Source organism: Chelonia mydas, chromosome 20 (assembly GCF_015237465.2).
Source record: "Chelonia mydas isolate rCheMyd1 chromosome 20, rCheMyd1.pri.v2, whole genome shotgun sequence".
Classification (NCBI taxonomy): domain Eukaryota; kingdom Metazoa; phylum Chordata; order Testudines; family Cheloniidae; genus Chelonia; species Chelonia mydas.
The window spans coordinates 18,578,665-18,593,927 of NC_051260.2; the positions used below are offsets into that span (position 1 = coordinate 18,578,665).

Below are 15,263 nucleotides of genomic sequence, written 5' to 3' on the forward strand. Positions count from 1 at the left end.
TCAAGTAACTTTACAAATCCCTTCTGTTTTCCGACCATGGCAGGAGCACCATCTGTTGTCACACAAAATATTTTTCTGATGTCAACTCCTCTTTCTTCAAAATGGTTTTCAAAACTTTCCACTATATACAACAAAGGGGGAAGCCCCTTTGTTGTGTCATGCAGGGGTTTTAGGCAACAAAGTTCCTCTTGGATTTCATCAGAAGCACAATATCTTGCAACAACTGCCAAACGCGGAACGTCGTTTGTATCCATGCTCTCATCAACTGCAACTGCTGTGTCTTTTAATGCAGTCGTCTGCTTTTTGTTAATGTTTTCTGCCATTTGCTTACGCATCTCTCAACTGTTCTGGCAGAGATAGGCAGTTCTTTTATTCTAGATACAATCGCATCTTTATTTGGCAAATCATTGAACAAAACCTCCCAACTGCTGAGAAAAACTTTTTATATATTCCCCATCTGTAAACGGCTTTCCGTTTTTTGTAGTGCACTGTGCAATCTTGTAACTTCCTTCTGTAGCTTGATTTTTACTTACAAGTAAGCATTTAAAAACACTGCTTTGCTTCTCATATCCTGCTACTGCCTTTTGATCGATTCAGTCGTCTGCTTCATCAAGAAAGGTTTTCTTGTGCTTCATTTCAAAATGTCGTCGAACACTTGATGTGTGACAGACAACACTTTCACAACAGAAAGCACAAACGGTATGGTCCTTCTTTTGAATAAATCCAGATGTGTCTGTCCAAGAAGGCTGAAATGAACGGACATCTAACTTTGCTTTCTTAGGAGCTGACATTTCGTCAAATGTACCCCTCAACTCACAGTGGGGGGGGGGGGAATCAAGACAGACGGCATGCACAATGTCAAATGCAGTGCGCTGTTCCATGTGGTGTGATATAAGCAGCAAATCAGGACTTAAAAATTTTTCCAGTGCCAGTGGGATATTTTTAAGGTGGAGGTGCTGAGCTCTGCCCCCTCTTGCTCTTGTCTGCACCCCTTACTGCACCAGGCTGGGGCCAGTGGGCCACGGCTGGGGGCGGCTGCAGAGCGCTGCGCCGAGGCCATGAGCAGAGCCCCGGGCCAGCGCCCGGGACCCCAGGGAGCAGGGGGCCAGCGCCCGGGACCCAGGCCAGCAGCAGGCTGAGCGGGGCCAGTGGCTGGGACCGCAGGCCAGCAGTGGAGCCCCGAGGCCAGGACCCGGGCAGTGTGAGTGCCACTGAAAATCAGCTTGCATGCTACCTTTGGCACACATGCCATAGGTTGCTGGCCCCTGGTCTAGAGCAGGAATGGCCAGCCTGTGGCTCAAGCCACATGCGGCTCCTCAGAGGTTAATATGAGGCTCCAACTCCGGGGCTGGAGCTACAGGCGCCAACTTTCCAATGTGCTACAGGGTGCTCACTGCTCAACCCCTGGCTCTGCCCCAGGCCCTCTCCCCCCCCCCCCCCCACTCCTTCCCCTAAGGCCCCCGCTCCTTCCCCTTAGTCTGCTGCGCCCTTGCTCCTCCCCCCCCCCCCCCCCCCCCGCCTCCTGCACACCACAAAACAGCTGATTGTGGCCAGCCAGAGGCACAGAGATGGAGGGTTAGGTGCCGGGGGGAGGAGGGGGGCGCTGGTGGGAGGCTGCTGATGATGTGTCACTGTATCTCTTTGGCAATGCGCATTGGTAAATTCTGGCTACTTCTCAGGTGCAGGTTGGCCTCTGGTCTAGAGGATAGAACCTGGACTCCGAGTCAGGATTCCAGAGTTCTAATCCTGAGTGCCACTAGGACTTTGAACAGATTATTGTATAATAACAGTTACTGTCCATGGGTGTTGAGGTGTGTTTGTAAACACCAGACAAGTGCAAGGTAATAAGCTTTTTTAAATCTGATGGATGGAAAGTCAAGACCGCTTAAATAAAGAGCAGTGAGAAACACACTTAACTGACCAACTGATTGGCATGCTAAAATCCTGCCTGTGGGTGGCGTTGCACTGGCAATCATTGTGGTGGGCCAGTGAATGGAATGTATCACATGCAGCAACAGCAGAGAGTCAGAATGAAGGCTGTGTTAATTTTATACAGGTTTCAGCGTAGCAGCCGTGTTAGTCTGTATTCGCAAAAAGAAAAGGAGGACTTGTGGCACCTTAGAGATTAACCAATTTATTTGAGCGTAAGCTTCCACTGCATGCATCCGATGAAGTGAGCTGCAGCTCACGAAAGCTTATGCTCAAATAAATTGGTTAGTCTCTAAGGTGCCACAAGTACTCCTTTTAATTTTATACATTTGTCATGTATTTTACAAGAAACTGTACTGCATGCTGCAGAACTTGCTTCTTGCATTGAAGGCAGTTCTCCTTTCAGGGGAAGCTGCTGCGAACAATCCTCTTTGGGGTGAAAAGAGTGACAGCCAACAACTTGGAGACCTTTATTTTCATCCTGTTCCTTCTGGTCTTTGCCATTGCTGCTGCTGCGTATGTGTGGATTGAAGGTGAGCACTCTTTGGACCTCACCCTGGGAGCTAGCTTTTGCCAGGAGTGTAGGAATAGCTACTGGTGTATTGGCTGGGAAGGGGAATGGGAGCTGAAGAAGCTGGGCTGTTTCTGTGTGTGGGCATGAGCCGTGACTTATTCCATTTTTCTCCCAAATTCCTCAGTAGTGTGTGCCCCCAATACGTCCATCTTGTTGTTGTGTGGCACCTTGTCTGGAGCGGAGAGGCAGCATGTCTCTGGTTTTATTTTGTAGGCACCAAGGATCCAAGCAGGAATCGATACAAACTCTTTCTGGAATGCACTTTAATACTGACTTCAGTAGTTCCACCCGAACTTCCCATTGAACTTTCTCTGGCTGTCAACACCTCCCTTATTGCCCTGGCCAAGCTCTGTAAGTACTAAGCCCAGAAGCAGGAATAGAAACAGACTGTGCACTCTGGTGTCCAGTACCCCCGGGACTGCAGCACTTGGCCACATAAAGTGTGTGAAATTGCTGGCTTTTATATACCATGGCAACCTCCTCTCTCCAAATAGCAATAACTGGGTTGGGTCCCGTGCCCGCCTGGTTCGCCGTATGTGCTGTGTGTCTGCAGGATTCCTGTGTCATTCAAAGCAGGGAGGTGTCTCTCGGGGTGGAGGTGGTTCACACTGTTTTGAAACGTGGAAATAGCTCCTAAGTAGAGTGCATGGGGGAAACAAGCTCCCACTCAAAAGTCCAAGTTCGGTTGCTTTTTCAACAAATGTTCTGACCCGTAGCAATGGGTGCCTCACTAAGAACCTAGCTGGGTAAACGGCCTCCAAACCGATCACCACTCTTCCTTTGGGGCTAAATCCGACCTTAACGTCACAAGCTACAGAGCAGAAGGTTTGAGGTTGTTAAGTAAAGTGTGGCTGAGCACCGTGGTTTTTGGTTTGTATGTTGTGGAAAAGATCCTAGGAAGAGTATAAAAATATTGCTCGGGCATGTAGGAAAGATATCAGGAGGGCCAAATCGCACCTGGAGCTGCAGCTAGCAAGAGATGTCAAGAGTAACAAGAAGGGTTTCTTCAGGTATGTTGGCAACAAGAAGAAAGCCAAGGAAAGTGTGGGCCCCTTACTGAATGAGGGAGGCAACCTAGTGACAGAGGATGTGGAAAAAGCTAATGTACTCAATGCTTTTTTTGCCTCTGTTTTCACTAACAAGGTCAGCTCCCAGACTGCTGCGCTGGGCATCACAAAATGGGGAAGAGATGGCCAGCCCTCTGTAGAGATAGAGGTGGTTAGGGACTATTTAGAAAAGCTGGACGTGCACAAGTCCATGGGGCCGGACGAATTGCATCCGAGAGTGCTGAAGGAATTGGCGGCTGTGATTGCAGAGCCCTTGGCCATTATCTTTGAAAACTCGTGGCGAACGGGGGAAGTCCCGGATGACTGGAAAAAGGCTAATGTAGTGCCCATCTTTAAAAAAGGGAAGAAGGAGGATCCTGGGAACTACAGGCCAGTCAGCCTCACCTCAGTCCCTGGAAAAATCATGGAGCAGGTCCTCAAAGAATCAATCCTGAAGCACTTAGAGGAGAGGAAAGTGATCAGGAACAGTCAGCATGGATTCACCAAGGGAAGGTCATGCCTGACTAATCTAATCGCCTTTTATGATGAGATTACTGGTTCTGTGGATGAAGGGAAAGCAGTGGATGTATTGTTTCTTGACTTTAGCAAAGCTTTTGACACGGTCTCCCACAGCATTCTTGTCAGCAAGTTAAGGAAGTATGGGCTGGATGAATGCACTATAAGGTGGGTAGAAAGCTGGCTAGATTGTCGGGCTCAACGGGTAGTGATCAATGGCTCCATGTCTAGTTGGCAGCCGGTGTCAAGTGGAGTGCCCCAGGGGTCGGTCCTGGGGCCCGTTTTGTTCAATATCTTCATAAATGATCTGGAGGATGGTGTGGATTGCACTCTCAGCAAATTTGCGGATGATACTAAACTGGGAGGAGTGGTAGATACGCTGGAGGGGAGGGATAGGATACAGAAGGACCTAGACAAATTGGAGGATTGGGCCAAAAGAAATCTGATGAGGTTCAATAAGGATAAGTGCAGGGTCCTGCACTTAGGACGGAAGAACCCAATGCACCGCTACAGACTAGGGACCGAATGGCTAGGCAGCAGTTCTGCGGAAAAGGACCTAGGGGTGACAGTGGACGAGAAGCTGGATATGAGTCAGCAGTGTGCCCTTGTTGCCAAGAAGGCCAATGGCATTTTGGGATGTATAAGTAGGGGCATAGCGAGCAGATCGAGGGACGTGATCGTTCCCCTCTATTCGACACTGGTGAGGCCTCATCTGGAGTACTGTGTCCAGTTTTGGGCCCCACACTACAAGAAGGATGTGGATAAATTGGAAAGAGTCCAGCGAAGGGCAACAAAAATGATTAGGGGTCTAGAGCACATGACTTATGAAGAGAGGCTGAGGGAGCTGGGATTGTTTAGTCTGCAGAAGAGAAGAATGAGGGGGGATTTGATAGCTGCTTTCAACTACCTGAAAGGGGGTTCCAAAGAGGATGGCTCTAGACTGTTCTCAATGGTAGCAGATGACAGAACGAGGAGTAATGGTCTCAAGTTGCAATGGGGGAGGTTTAGATTGGATATTAGGAAAAACTTTTTCACTAAGAGGGTGGTGAAACACTGGAATGCGTTACCTAGGGAGGTGGTAGAATCTCCTTCCTTACAGGTTTTTAAGGTCAGGCTTGACAAAGCCCTGGCTGGGATGATTTAACTGGGACTTGGTCCTGCTTTGAGCAGGGGGTTGGACTAGATGACCTTCTGGGGTCCCTTCCAACCCTGATATTCTATGATTCTATGATTCTATGATTCTACTGAGGACCCCTACATGCCCTTGCTGTGTCTCTGATACATTACAGGGTCCCATCTCCTCTCTTTCAGATGTGTACTGCACAGAACCTTTCCGAATTCCCTTTGCTGGGAAAGTTCAGGTTTGCTGCTTTGACAAAACTGGCACCCTTACCAGTGACCACCTGGTGGTAAGAGGTGTGGCTGGGCTCAGGTAAGCCATGGGATGGGTTCCCATAGGTAACGTTAACCATATTGTACAGTTGGCTCAGTGTGCGATGGGGGTTCACTGCCTTTTTAGCGTCTGGTAGTGGGCCCTGTCAGAGCCGGGATGCATGACTGAGTGGGCCAGTGATCCAACATACCAAATCCTGCGTAATCAGATGTGGGTGACAGTTGAACAATGGAGGCCTAGGCTCCAGCCCCAGCGAGAGCTTCCCTCAACTGCAGGCGAAGGGCCAGTCCAGTGGGGCAGAGAGGATGAATTAGGGGGGTGAAAGAGATGAGCCAGAAGCAGGTTCTAGGCTAGGGGAAGAGGGATCCTGCAAGTTCTCTGGCTATGGCACTTGTGCAGCAATTTGCAGCATCAGAGCCCTTGAATTTGGTTCTTCATTTGGGATTTCATAAGTATGTTCTTAATTGCTAAAACCCCCTGTGCCTCTCTGCACCAGCATGCAGCCCCTGCCCCGCATGAGCTGCACCCGAATGGCAGAGTCCCTCATAGAAAAACCCCTCTGGTTTATTTCATTTTAAATCTTACCCCTCAGGATTATGGGAATGTTGTGACTTGTACACTGCGGAGTCAGAAGTCCTCACACTATGGAAATGTGGAAAATAAATATATAAAATCACTGTAACCAAAATATTTCAGAGGTCGGAGTAGTTACTTACAGAATGAACGACAGCCTGGTGAGCGAGGCTGAGTGATATCCACACGCTCTAGTCAAAGGGGTTACAGTGAATGACGAGCAGGTGCAGCTGTTGTAAACAACAAACACTTGTGATTTCGTGCCCACTTGTTCTCAGGCTTATGAGAAATGGTTTAAAACCTCTTGTGTCCTGGGAGTTTGTTAATTGGCTACAGTGAGCGTGGGACGTTGCCCAGGTGACATAACCACCCCTGCATGCATGTAGCCCTCACTTTCCCCATCTCATAATGTAGCCTGGCCACTGAGTGGTATGTGTTCTGCCTGTTGTCTAACACGCAGGTGACTGTGTGGGGAGAGCAGTTTAGAGTGACTTCTTGCACTAGAAAAAACCCTTTGGAGGTCGCACGCGATGTAATCGCAGTACAATACACATCTGTCTGAGCAGACCCAGCTAGACAGGGTGGTATGTTGCATGTGCATTCAGTTGCCTTGTGCAGCACTTCTTCGGTGTGCCAGTTAAGGCCTCTTCTTTGAGGAATCTGCTCAATTAGGATTGCTCAGGGGCAGTGGCTGTAGCTGCAGCATCGAGAAGCTGAGTCATTGAGCCAGCTTTCCCACAGCTTTGCTGTTGGCATGAGAAGCACTAACTGTTTAGGGCACTAGGACGGTAATTATTTGCTTGGAGAAACTGTAGAAGACGTATGGCTTTGATGGCCTGTCCAAGCCTATTAACGTAGTCTCTCCCCACTGTAGGGATGGGAAGGAAGTGACGCCAGTGTCTGACATTCCTGTAGAAACCCACCGAGTGATTGCCACTTGCCATTCCTTGGTCCAGTTGGATGACGGGACGTTGGTGGGAGATCCGTTAGAGAAAGCAATGCTGATGGCTGTGGATTGGACTCTAACCAAAGGTAGAGACAATGGCCAATTCCTACGTGTGTCCAGTTGCACAAACTGATACCAGAGCCCGTGTGTGTGTGTAGATATTAGTGATGATAAAGCTGCTCCTCCCAATTCCATTCTTGTGGGTGAAATTCACCCCCCCTTTGTAGACTTACGTGAGCTTTGTAGTGGTCTTCTGCCTGGGGTGAGCTTTGCCCTGCGTAAACCCTGGTGAGTGCTCTGGCACTGCTGTGGAAGGGCTGCGGGAGACGTTGCGCAGGATTTCTGCAGGGACAGCCTGCGTACGCAAGCTGCTGAGGTACACGTGCGCTAGACGCACAGGCAGTAAGCGAGTGTGTGCCAGTGGGGATCAGGTGGGTTGCACTTGGCATGGCTAAAATGTGCGGCAGCTGCCCGTGCGATAGCAGCTATGCTACGTATGCAAGCTGGGCATCACACCCCAGCTCCTCCTGCAGATGTAGCCTAAATTTAGAAATCCACCTTGTGCTGCAGATGTGGCATGCTCAGAAGCAGCTCTTTGCTCAGATCCACAGAGGTGGTCCAGGCAATTCCATCCCTCAGTCACTGGGGCCAGAACTTCCGTCATCACCATGCTGCAAGGCTTGGGTGGGGAGACTTGTTTGTTTGTAGTGAATGATTCGTTCCTGGGAGCTGAGGGAAGTGATGCTGCTTGCAATGCTGAGAAACCTTTCTGGATTTCCCGATCTGTTTGTTTCCAGATGAGAAAGTTTTCCCCAGAAGTATTAAAACTCAGGGACTGAAAATTCACCAGCGCTTTCATTTTGCCAGTGCCCTGAAAAGAATGTCTGTCTTGGCTTCATATGAGAAGATTGGCTCGACTGATCTCTGTTACATTGCGGCTGTGAAAGGGGCCCCAGAGACCCTGCATGCAATGGTGAGCGCAGCACACGCACGGAATGGGCTTTACGACAGCAAGATGTGTCCTAAAATGGGAATCAGTTCATGGGGCCTCCACAAGCTTGCCTGGGTTTGTGTGACTCCATCCTCAAATCCAGAACATGAATTATGTCCTGAAAATGGGCCCAGACGCCCCCCCCCAATGTAAAAACAGTCTCCACTGCAGAGGCTCAACATTAATCCTAGTTAAATCAAGGGTGGCTCAGTGTGTGATGTTCCTGGCCACTCTGTGCTTGTTCTCAGACCTGCAAATACAAATGGCAGCAGAAGGGTGAATATCAGATAAAGTCACTCTCCTGCCCTCGGTGGGGATATTTGTTGCTTCTTTGAGCTCCCCGCTTGCCTCACCCCTACTCAGGCAGGGAGGCTCCTCTGCTTCACTGTGTATTTGATATGAAGCATTGTAACCTGCATATAGTGTTTAACAAGCTGTTTCCGCCCCGCCCCCTCTTTTTCTGCAGTTCTCTCAGTGCCCGAGCAGCTACCGCACCATGCACACAGAAATCGCACGTGAGGGGGCGAGGGTGCTCGCGCTTGGCTGCAAAGAGCTGGGGCACCTCACTCATCAGCAGGTACGCTTGGCTCCAGGCAGTGCTGCTGGAATGAAGGGCACTGCCACACCCACTGGCCTGAAGTATTAGTAATAACCCAAATATGTGGTTTCCGTCATCATCACCCCTACTATAAAAATTGTTCCAGCACCCCTGGCTCTGTGCCTGGGCCCCTAAAGTCAGAGCACCCACCCAAAGGAAGGTGCCCACATGAGAGGGGGTGGCACAGACACCTCATAGGGAGACGATTGTCATAAGCCACAGATGAATCTGTAACTGCTTTGGTTTTTTTATACCTGAATCCTGTTGATTTTATTTTATTTATTTATTTGCTTATTAGCTCCAAGGGACTGTGGCTCAGGTCTCCTGGTTTCTATTTTCAGTTCTGGCACTGACTACTTGTGTAACCGTGGGCACCTTCCTCTGCTTTGCCTTGCCTCGGTTTCCCCACTTGTAAAACAGGGATGATATGCCTGTGGGAGGAAAGCTGGGGAGGCTCAGAAAGGGGGGCGGTGACTATATTACCAAAAGGGATGCTGTCTCTAGGGCAGCGGAGGGAGAATCCAGAATCATTCCATGCACCTCAGGCTGCCCCTGGCGTTCCCAGTCAGGACGGTCTGCAGTGGATGGGGGTCTCACTGCTCGTGAGACGGCACGTAACACTCCGGTGTGGTTCTTTTCCATGGAAGGTGCGAGAGTTCAAGCGCGAGGCTCTGGAATGTGACCTGCGATTTGTCGGCTTCATTGTGGTCTCCTGTCCTCTCAAAGCTGATTCCAAGCCCGTCATCCGGGAGATCCAGAATGCATCGCACCATGTGAGTGTCTGCAGGAGGAAACGAGCTCCTGCAAGCCGCTTTGCTTGTGACTGAACTCCTGGGACCGTGTAAACGCCTGAGCGACTCGGCTGGCACAAGCCTCTTCCAGGATTGCAGGGCGTGGGAGGGGCAGCCGCTGCCCTTAGCTGAGCGTCATTCGTAGAGTCCAAAGCCAGAAGGGACCACTGTGATCATCTGGTCTGACCCACTGCAGAGCACAGGCCAGAGACCTGACCCAATGTAATTCCCAGAGCAGCTGTCTCAGGAAAACATCCAGTCTTGATTTAAGTACTATGATGGGTGGGGGCACTGGCTAATAACTCTGCCTTGCCCCGGTGGTTGAATTTCCGGACAAGGTGCTGTACAAAGCACCTATGATTATTAGTGTCTCAGGTGGAACCTGGTCAGCGTCCAGGAACTTCTCTCTGTTCTGTGTAACTAAGGCCATGCGCATGTAGCGTGACCTCCACGGTAACCTCGTGTGATCCTACCTGTTTCCCTCTCTCAGGTAGTGATGATCACAGGGGACAATCCGCTCACTGCCTGCCATGTGGCCCAGGAACTCCACTTCATCCAGAAAGATCACACCCTCATCCTGCAGCCTCCCCACAGCAAAGGTGATGGATCCCAGCCCAGCCAACAGGCCTGTTCTGATGTAGTATCCAGCCTGGGTGCCTGCACAGGTCACTGGGGTGTAACAGGTTTCAGAGTAGCAGCCGTGTTAGTCTGTATTTGCAGAAAGAAAAGGAGGACTTGTGGCACCTTAGAGACTAACCAATTTATTTGAGCATAAGCTTTCGTGAGCTACAGCTCACTTCATCAGATGTGTAACACTGACCTCTGGTGGCAGAAAGTGTAATGATTTTGCTGCTGAGAGTCCCAGATAATCCAGTGCCCCTCCGCAGGGCCTTCCCCCACACATCTCCGAGCAGGTCACAAACAGCAGCTGGCAGGAGCAGCGTGCGTATGGGCTACCCAGTCCATCACCGGGGGGTCTGAGCACCTAAGTAACAGCAGCTGGCAGGCCTCCCCTTTGTGTGGAAAGTTTGGGGGAGGCAGTGGTGGTAAGGGGCTTGGGTTTGGTTTCTAGCTCTGCTGCAGACTCCCTGCATGACCTTGGACAAGTCAGTCTCTTGTGCCTCCCCCCCCGGTCTGTGAAACATGGGCAGTAGTGCTGCCCTGCCTCCCTGGGGATTGTGAAGATAAAGTCACTGAGGACACTGAGGTGCTCAGGTTCGGTGTGACAGAGGGGCCATAGAAATCCCATAGGTAGCATAGGGGGCAAGCAGGTGGCCCCACAGTGCAGACTGACTCTGATGTCTGGCAATCTGCCAGCTTTCACCACGGTAGCCAGTCCATAGTGACAAGGTGCTGCAGACACCTGGCTCTGTGCATTCCCCCCCCCCGAGTTCCACATGGCAGTGTCTGTGCTGACTCCCAACCCCGCCTGCGTTCTGTTCCAGACTCCTGCTGGCAGTGGCAGTCCATTGACGGCACCACCACGCTCCCCATCTTTCCACACTCCCGGCAACAGCTGATTCGTTACAACCTGTGTGTTACGGGGGAAGGGCTCTCTTACCTGCAGACTGCGAGCAGACAGCAATTGTTGAAGCTCATACCCCATGTTCAGGTGTTTGCCAGGGTGGCACCGAAACAAAAGGTGAGATGCTCCAGTCCTTTGTAAAATCTCAGCTTCTGCCTGTCTCGGTGTGTCCTACCTGATAACAGTAACAGCACAAACCTTACCTGCGGACAGTTCCCAAATCCAGAGTGACTCCAGCACACCACGGGGAGTCCAAGAGTCTCTGGGGCTCAGCACCTGCCACTCACATTCATGTTAACTGGAGCTCAGCCTCTTGGCATGCTCAGCCCCTTGGTCCTCTGATGAATTACTTATTTCAGAAGATGCAGAGGGGTGAATATTGAGAGCTCGAGGTGGCAAGTCAGCTGCATGATTTCCCGTCTTGTTCACTGTAAAGGAGCCCTCTGATCCGTGTCCTTACCGCCAATATTAAAAACTGAGTGAGGCATAAGACCGGTGATGCTCAAAAAGGGTATTTAACATGGTGCTTTTCAGCATGCGCCCCAGCCCATTTTGGTACCTGGCACACACAGTCCCAGTAGCTTGGGCAGGCGTTCATTCCTTACTGGCACTTCTCACTGTAGGAGTTTGTCATCACAACGTTAAAGGGGCTCGGCTTTGTCACGCTGATGTGTGGGGATGGAACCAACGATGTTGGAGCCCTGAAGCATGCAGATGTGGGTGAGTCTGAACATGCAATGAGGAGGAAGGTAGTGTGTGGCCTCCTGGGTTTGGCTTGTATCCCTGGGCGCAGAATTCAGCATTTGGAGCCTTCTGCAGGCATCTCTAGGGACTTACTCATTTACTGGGGATTTTCTCAGCTGGGATTGGTCAGTAATTAATCTGGCAGACTCCATTTGGAGCTGCATCGTCTCTCCCCAGGGGGTGAAATGAGCAGTAGGCTGGCGAAATGCACACTCACACAGCTTGTGCTTCTACATGGCATGAGCCTAGAGGGAGAAAACTGGCTACAAAGCAGTTACCCTGGGAGTGCTTTATAGAGCGACTTCTTCCCTGCTGCTCTGCTGCTGCTTCAGCCCCTGAGTGTAACGTGCCTCACGGGGACCCCGGTCTGGGACATCCCTGGGTCACCAGATTGTGTATCAATCCTGCCTTCTGAATCGGAGACGTCCTTAAATCCAGATTAATCTAAACTTTCCAGATTCTTGTTTCAGTTGGTCCAGAAAATTCCTTCTGTGAAATCATTTGGTGAGAGTGCTCCAATTGCTGCCCCCTCCCCATTTTATTCTGTTCTGTCTCCCTTAGCACAGTAAGGTTGAGCTGAGTAATGTAGTATATTTCTACCCAGGATAGTGGGCCTTGCTGTTGGGCCAGTTGCGGTCTCTTGGATAAAGGCTTTAGCTTCAGTGCCTTCAGTATTGACTCCTTGGTAATACTTAAAACCTTCCTTCAGAAGAGATCAGAGCTTTACTGGGGCCAGGGGGCATTACTGCATTCCCATTTACAGCTCTGGACATGACTCACCGAAGGGCATGTCTGCAGTGTCACTGTCACTGTGTCGGGCCCAGGATACTAGAAAGACAAGGCGAGCGAGAGATGAAAGTTGTCTTGTATTGGACCAACTGCTGTTGGTGAGAGAGAGAGAGAGATGAGCTTTCGCGCTGGCACAAAGTTCTTCAGGTCACCTCACACCTTGTCTAAGGTCACACAGAGTTAGGACTGGAACCCAGAAGTCCCAGTTCCCTGCTCTAACAAGTGCTTCCTTCCCCTTCGTACATTTGCTTGGCACCACTCTAAGGTGGGCTGTGAAGGGCGGCTCACGGCTGCTGGGAACTAAGGGTTCCTACTTGGTGAAGTCATTTTGCCATTTCAGGTTTTTTCTTTTCCTGCAGCTGATGTTTTGGTCTTACAGGAGTGGCGCTGCTGGCAAATGCTCCCGAGAGACTCCCCGAACGGAAAAAGAGGCCTCGCGATGGACCCAATGATGGGAGACCCGCCTTGCCTGCCATAGGGAGCAGTGCCATGAAGCCCACCTCCCGTGCTGCCAAGCACAGGGTCATGTCCCACAGAGAAGAGCAACTGGCCATCCAGCGGGTTGGTAACCAGGTCTGCCTGGAGCCCAGCCCCTCCTCCCTTCCAGGTTCAGTGGCTGACACTGTCCACATCCCTGATGCCCTCCACCCCTCCCATCCTCCGGGCTCACTGGGGCTTTTATTTTTAATTCTTGAATTGGAAATGGCAGGACACCCCAGAAATGTACTTCTGATTGCAGCAAGGCCCTGCCCGAGCTCCTGGGTAAGGTGTTTCTGGCCAGAAAGAAAGTCAAAGCCAGAGGGGGTTGTCCTGTTCCGAAGCTCCCACCGCTGCAGGCTTATTCTAGTCAGAATTGCAGCAGCTACTCATGACAGTATTGTCCTTTCATGGATCCATAAACCAGCCGTCACACTTCCAGTTCTGCCCAGGGGAGTCCACAAGCCCAGCCTTTCTCCTTCCTGCCCCAGAAATGACACTGGTGGGTGTCAGCTGACAGACCTCCTGGAGGTGGGTGAGCTCTGCAGCCGGCTCACAGGGTGTATGCTGAGGGGCTGTCTAAGGTCCTGGCAGTGTGGAGAGCCCCTCTGAGCAAGGATCAGGGCTGGATAGGGATGATGCAAGTCTCCGTATTATTTCAGACTGTGACAATGAAATGTCTCCTTCTCTCTCATTGGAAACCAGGAGCGGATCAGCCAGGTCCTGAAGGATTTGGAAGAGGACCATGTGCCTGTTGTGAAACTGGGTGATGCCAGCATCGCTGCTCCCTTTACATCCAAGCTCTCCTCCATTCAGTGTAGTAAGTAGCAACGGGGGAGCAGGTCTGTGCTGTTGATTGCCCCTAGTCTGGTGACCCATCCTACTCCGATGAGGAGAGTAGCATGGGCGCATTTCCTGTGTGAATCCGAACAGGCTCTTGGCAAAGGCAGGGGGGCGTTGAGTGGGGTGGGGAAAAGGGTGATGCAAACACTGACTCTTACTGGGAGGAAATGCCTAAAACATGAGGCCAAGGGGGTGCTTCCCATACTCCCAGTTTTCATTTCCCCATATGGATTTCCCAGCTTGGAGATGGAAACTGACTGTGCTGAGTGACCATGGTGCACTGGATCAAGGGAAAGGTGAGCTGCTTGTCCAAGAACTCTAGGCTCATAGCAGCTCCCCATGCTGGGTCCCAGGGAGTGGAGGGGGCTGTGCAGATGGAGCCACAGAACTTGCATCCTGAGGACAAACTGCTGTTTCTTCTTGCTCTTCAGTCTGCCACGTGATCAAGCAAGGTCGCTGCACATTAGTGACCACACTCCAGATGTTTAAGATCCTGGCCTTGAACGCCCTGATCCTCGCATACAGCCAAAGCGTCCTTTACCTGGAAGGAGTGAAATTCAGTGACTTCCAGGCAACGCTTCAGGGTTTGTTATTGGCCGGCTGCTTCCTCTTCATCTCCAGGTCAAAGGTATGTTGCATGGTGGCCTGCTGTACCTGGGAGTGCTTCCGAAGGAGGAAATGGGAAGGGTTGTGTTTGTCTTGTGAGGAATGCGGCAGGGAAAGCAGCTCTTCTATTCTTACAGTGAGTGCTGTCCAGCCAGCTCACTGCCTGCCCAGAACGTGCAGAGAATCACTTTGTTCTTCCCTAGATCCTGGCGAGGGGACGCCTTTCTGAGGCCAACACTTTGCACTTTAGGGAATGTCTAAGAATGAGATCAGACAGACAGTGCATTTCTGTTCAGTGTGCCAGGGCACATGGTCAGACGCAGGCATTAATCACCTGGGATACACTGTTGCCTGCAGCATGCAGCTGAAGGTCTCACTGTGTGAAGTGGAATTTATAAGAGCTGGGCATTTCATGGACACAGTTGACACAGGTGGGATCTTGCTGGCAGCTTGGCCAGTGGCGCCAAATTCATTGTCTTTGTACAATTTTTCCATCTGTTAAATCCTGGTGTCTCTTTCCTTTGGTTTCCAGCCTCTGAAGACCCTTTCCAGGGAGCGTCCGTTACCCAATATCTTTAATCTCTACACTGTTCTGACAGTGCTGCTGCAGTTCCTCGTCCATTTCCTTAGCCTGGTGTATCTGTACCATGGTGCACAGGCTCGCAGCTCTTCCACGTGAGTGCTGCTTGTTTCTGAAGTACAAAATGTTAGCACCTATCTTCAGGCTGCGACTGAGCACCAAGTTATTAAACTGGATGAGCAAATCCCATCTGGGAAGGAAGGTGTAGGGAAACCTGCTGCCTTCATGGTGCTTTTCCTTCTTATTTTCCCTTAGAAATCCCTGCCTGCTTAATCTTAAATTTGGTAGGCAGGAGGGAAGTATCCGAAAAGGTGGATTTGAGTTGCAAATCAAATGAAGGTC

General features: G+C 50.8%; 1 protein-coding gene across 5 annotated transcripts in view; it reads left to right on the forward strand.

The window, feature by feature from the left end:
* Positions 1 to 15,263, forward strand: part of ATP13A1 (ATPase 13A1) — a 30,853-nt gene that overhangs the window by 12,779 nt on the left and 2,811 nt on the right. The window contains exons 10-24 of one of the 5 annotated variants that reach the window (XR_005223667.2): positions 2,336 to 2,462; positions 2,717 to 2,854; positions 5,377 to 5,497; positions 6,906 to 7,063; positions 7,775 to 7,950; positions 8,435 to 8,545; positions 9,214 to 9,339; positions 9,848 to 9,956; positions 10,803 to 10,999; positions 11,506 to 11,602; positions 12,795 to 12,988; positions 13,598 to 13,712; positions 14,167 to 14,363; positions 14,545 to 14,772; positions 14,874 to 15,017. Coding sequence is in view for 3 of the 5 variants with exons in the window: in XM_037888130.2 (XP_037744058.1) it covers positions 2,336 to 2,462; positions 2,717 to 2,854; positions 5,377 to 5,497; positions 6,906 to 7,063; positions 7,775 to 7,950; positions 8,435 to 8,545; positions 9,214 to 9,339; positions 9,848 to 9,956; positions 10,803 to 10,999; positions 11,506 to 11,602; positions 12,795 to 12,988; positions 13,598 to 13,712; positions 14,167 to 14,363; positions 14,545 to 14,709 (2,031 nt within the window). In the remaining 2 variants the exon portion in view is untranslated. Of the gene's footprint in view, positions 1 to 2,335; positions 2,463 to 2,716; positions 2,855 to 5,376; positions 5,498 to 6,905; positions 7,064 to 7,774; positions 7,951 to 8,434; positions 8,546 to 9,213; positions 9,340 to 9,847; positions 9,957 to 10,802; positions 11,000 to 11,505; positions 11,603 to 12,794; positions 12,989 to 13,597; positions 13,713 to 14,166; positions 14,364 to 14,544; positions 15,018 to 15,263 lie in introns of those variants that run through there. The other 4 variants (XM_037888128.2, XM_037888129.2, XM_037888130.2 and 1 more) reach the window with 4 other exon arrangements.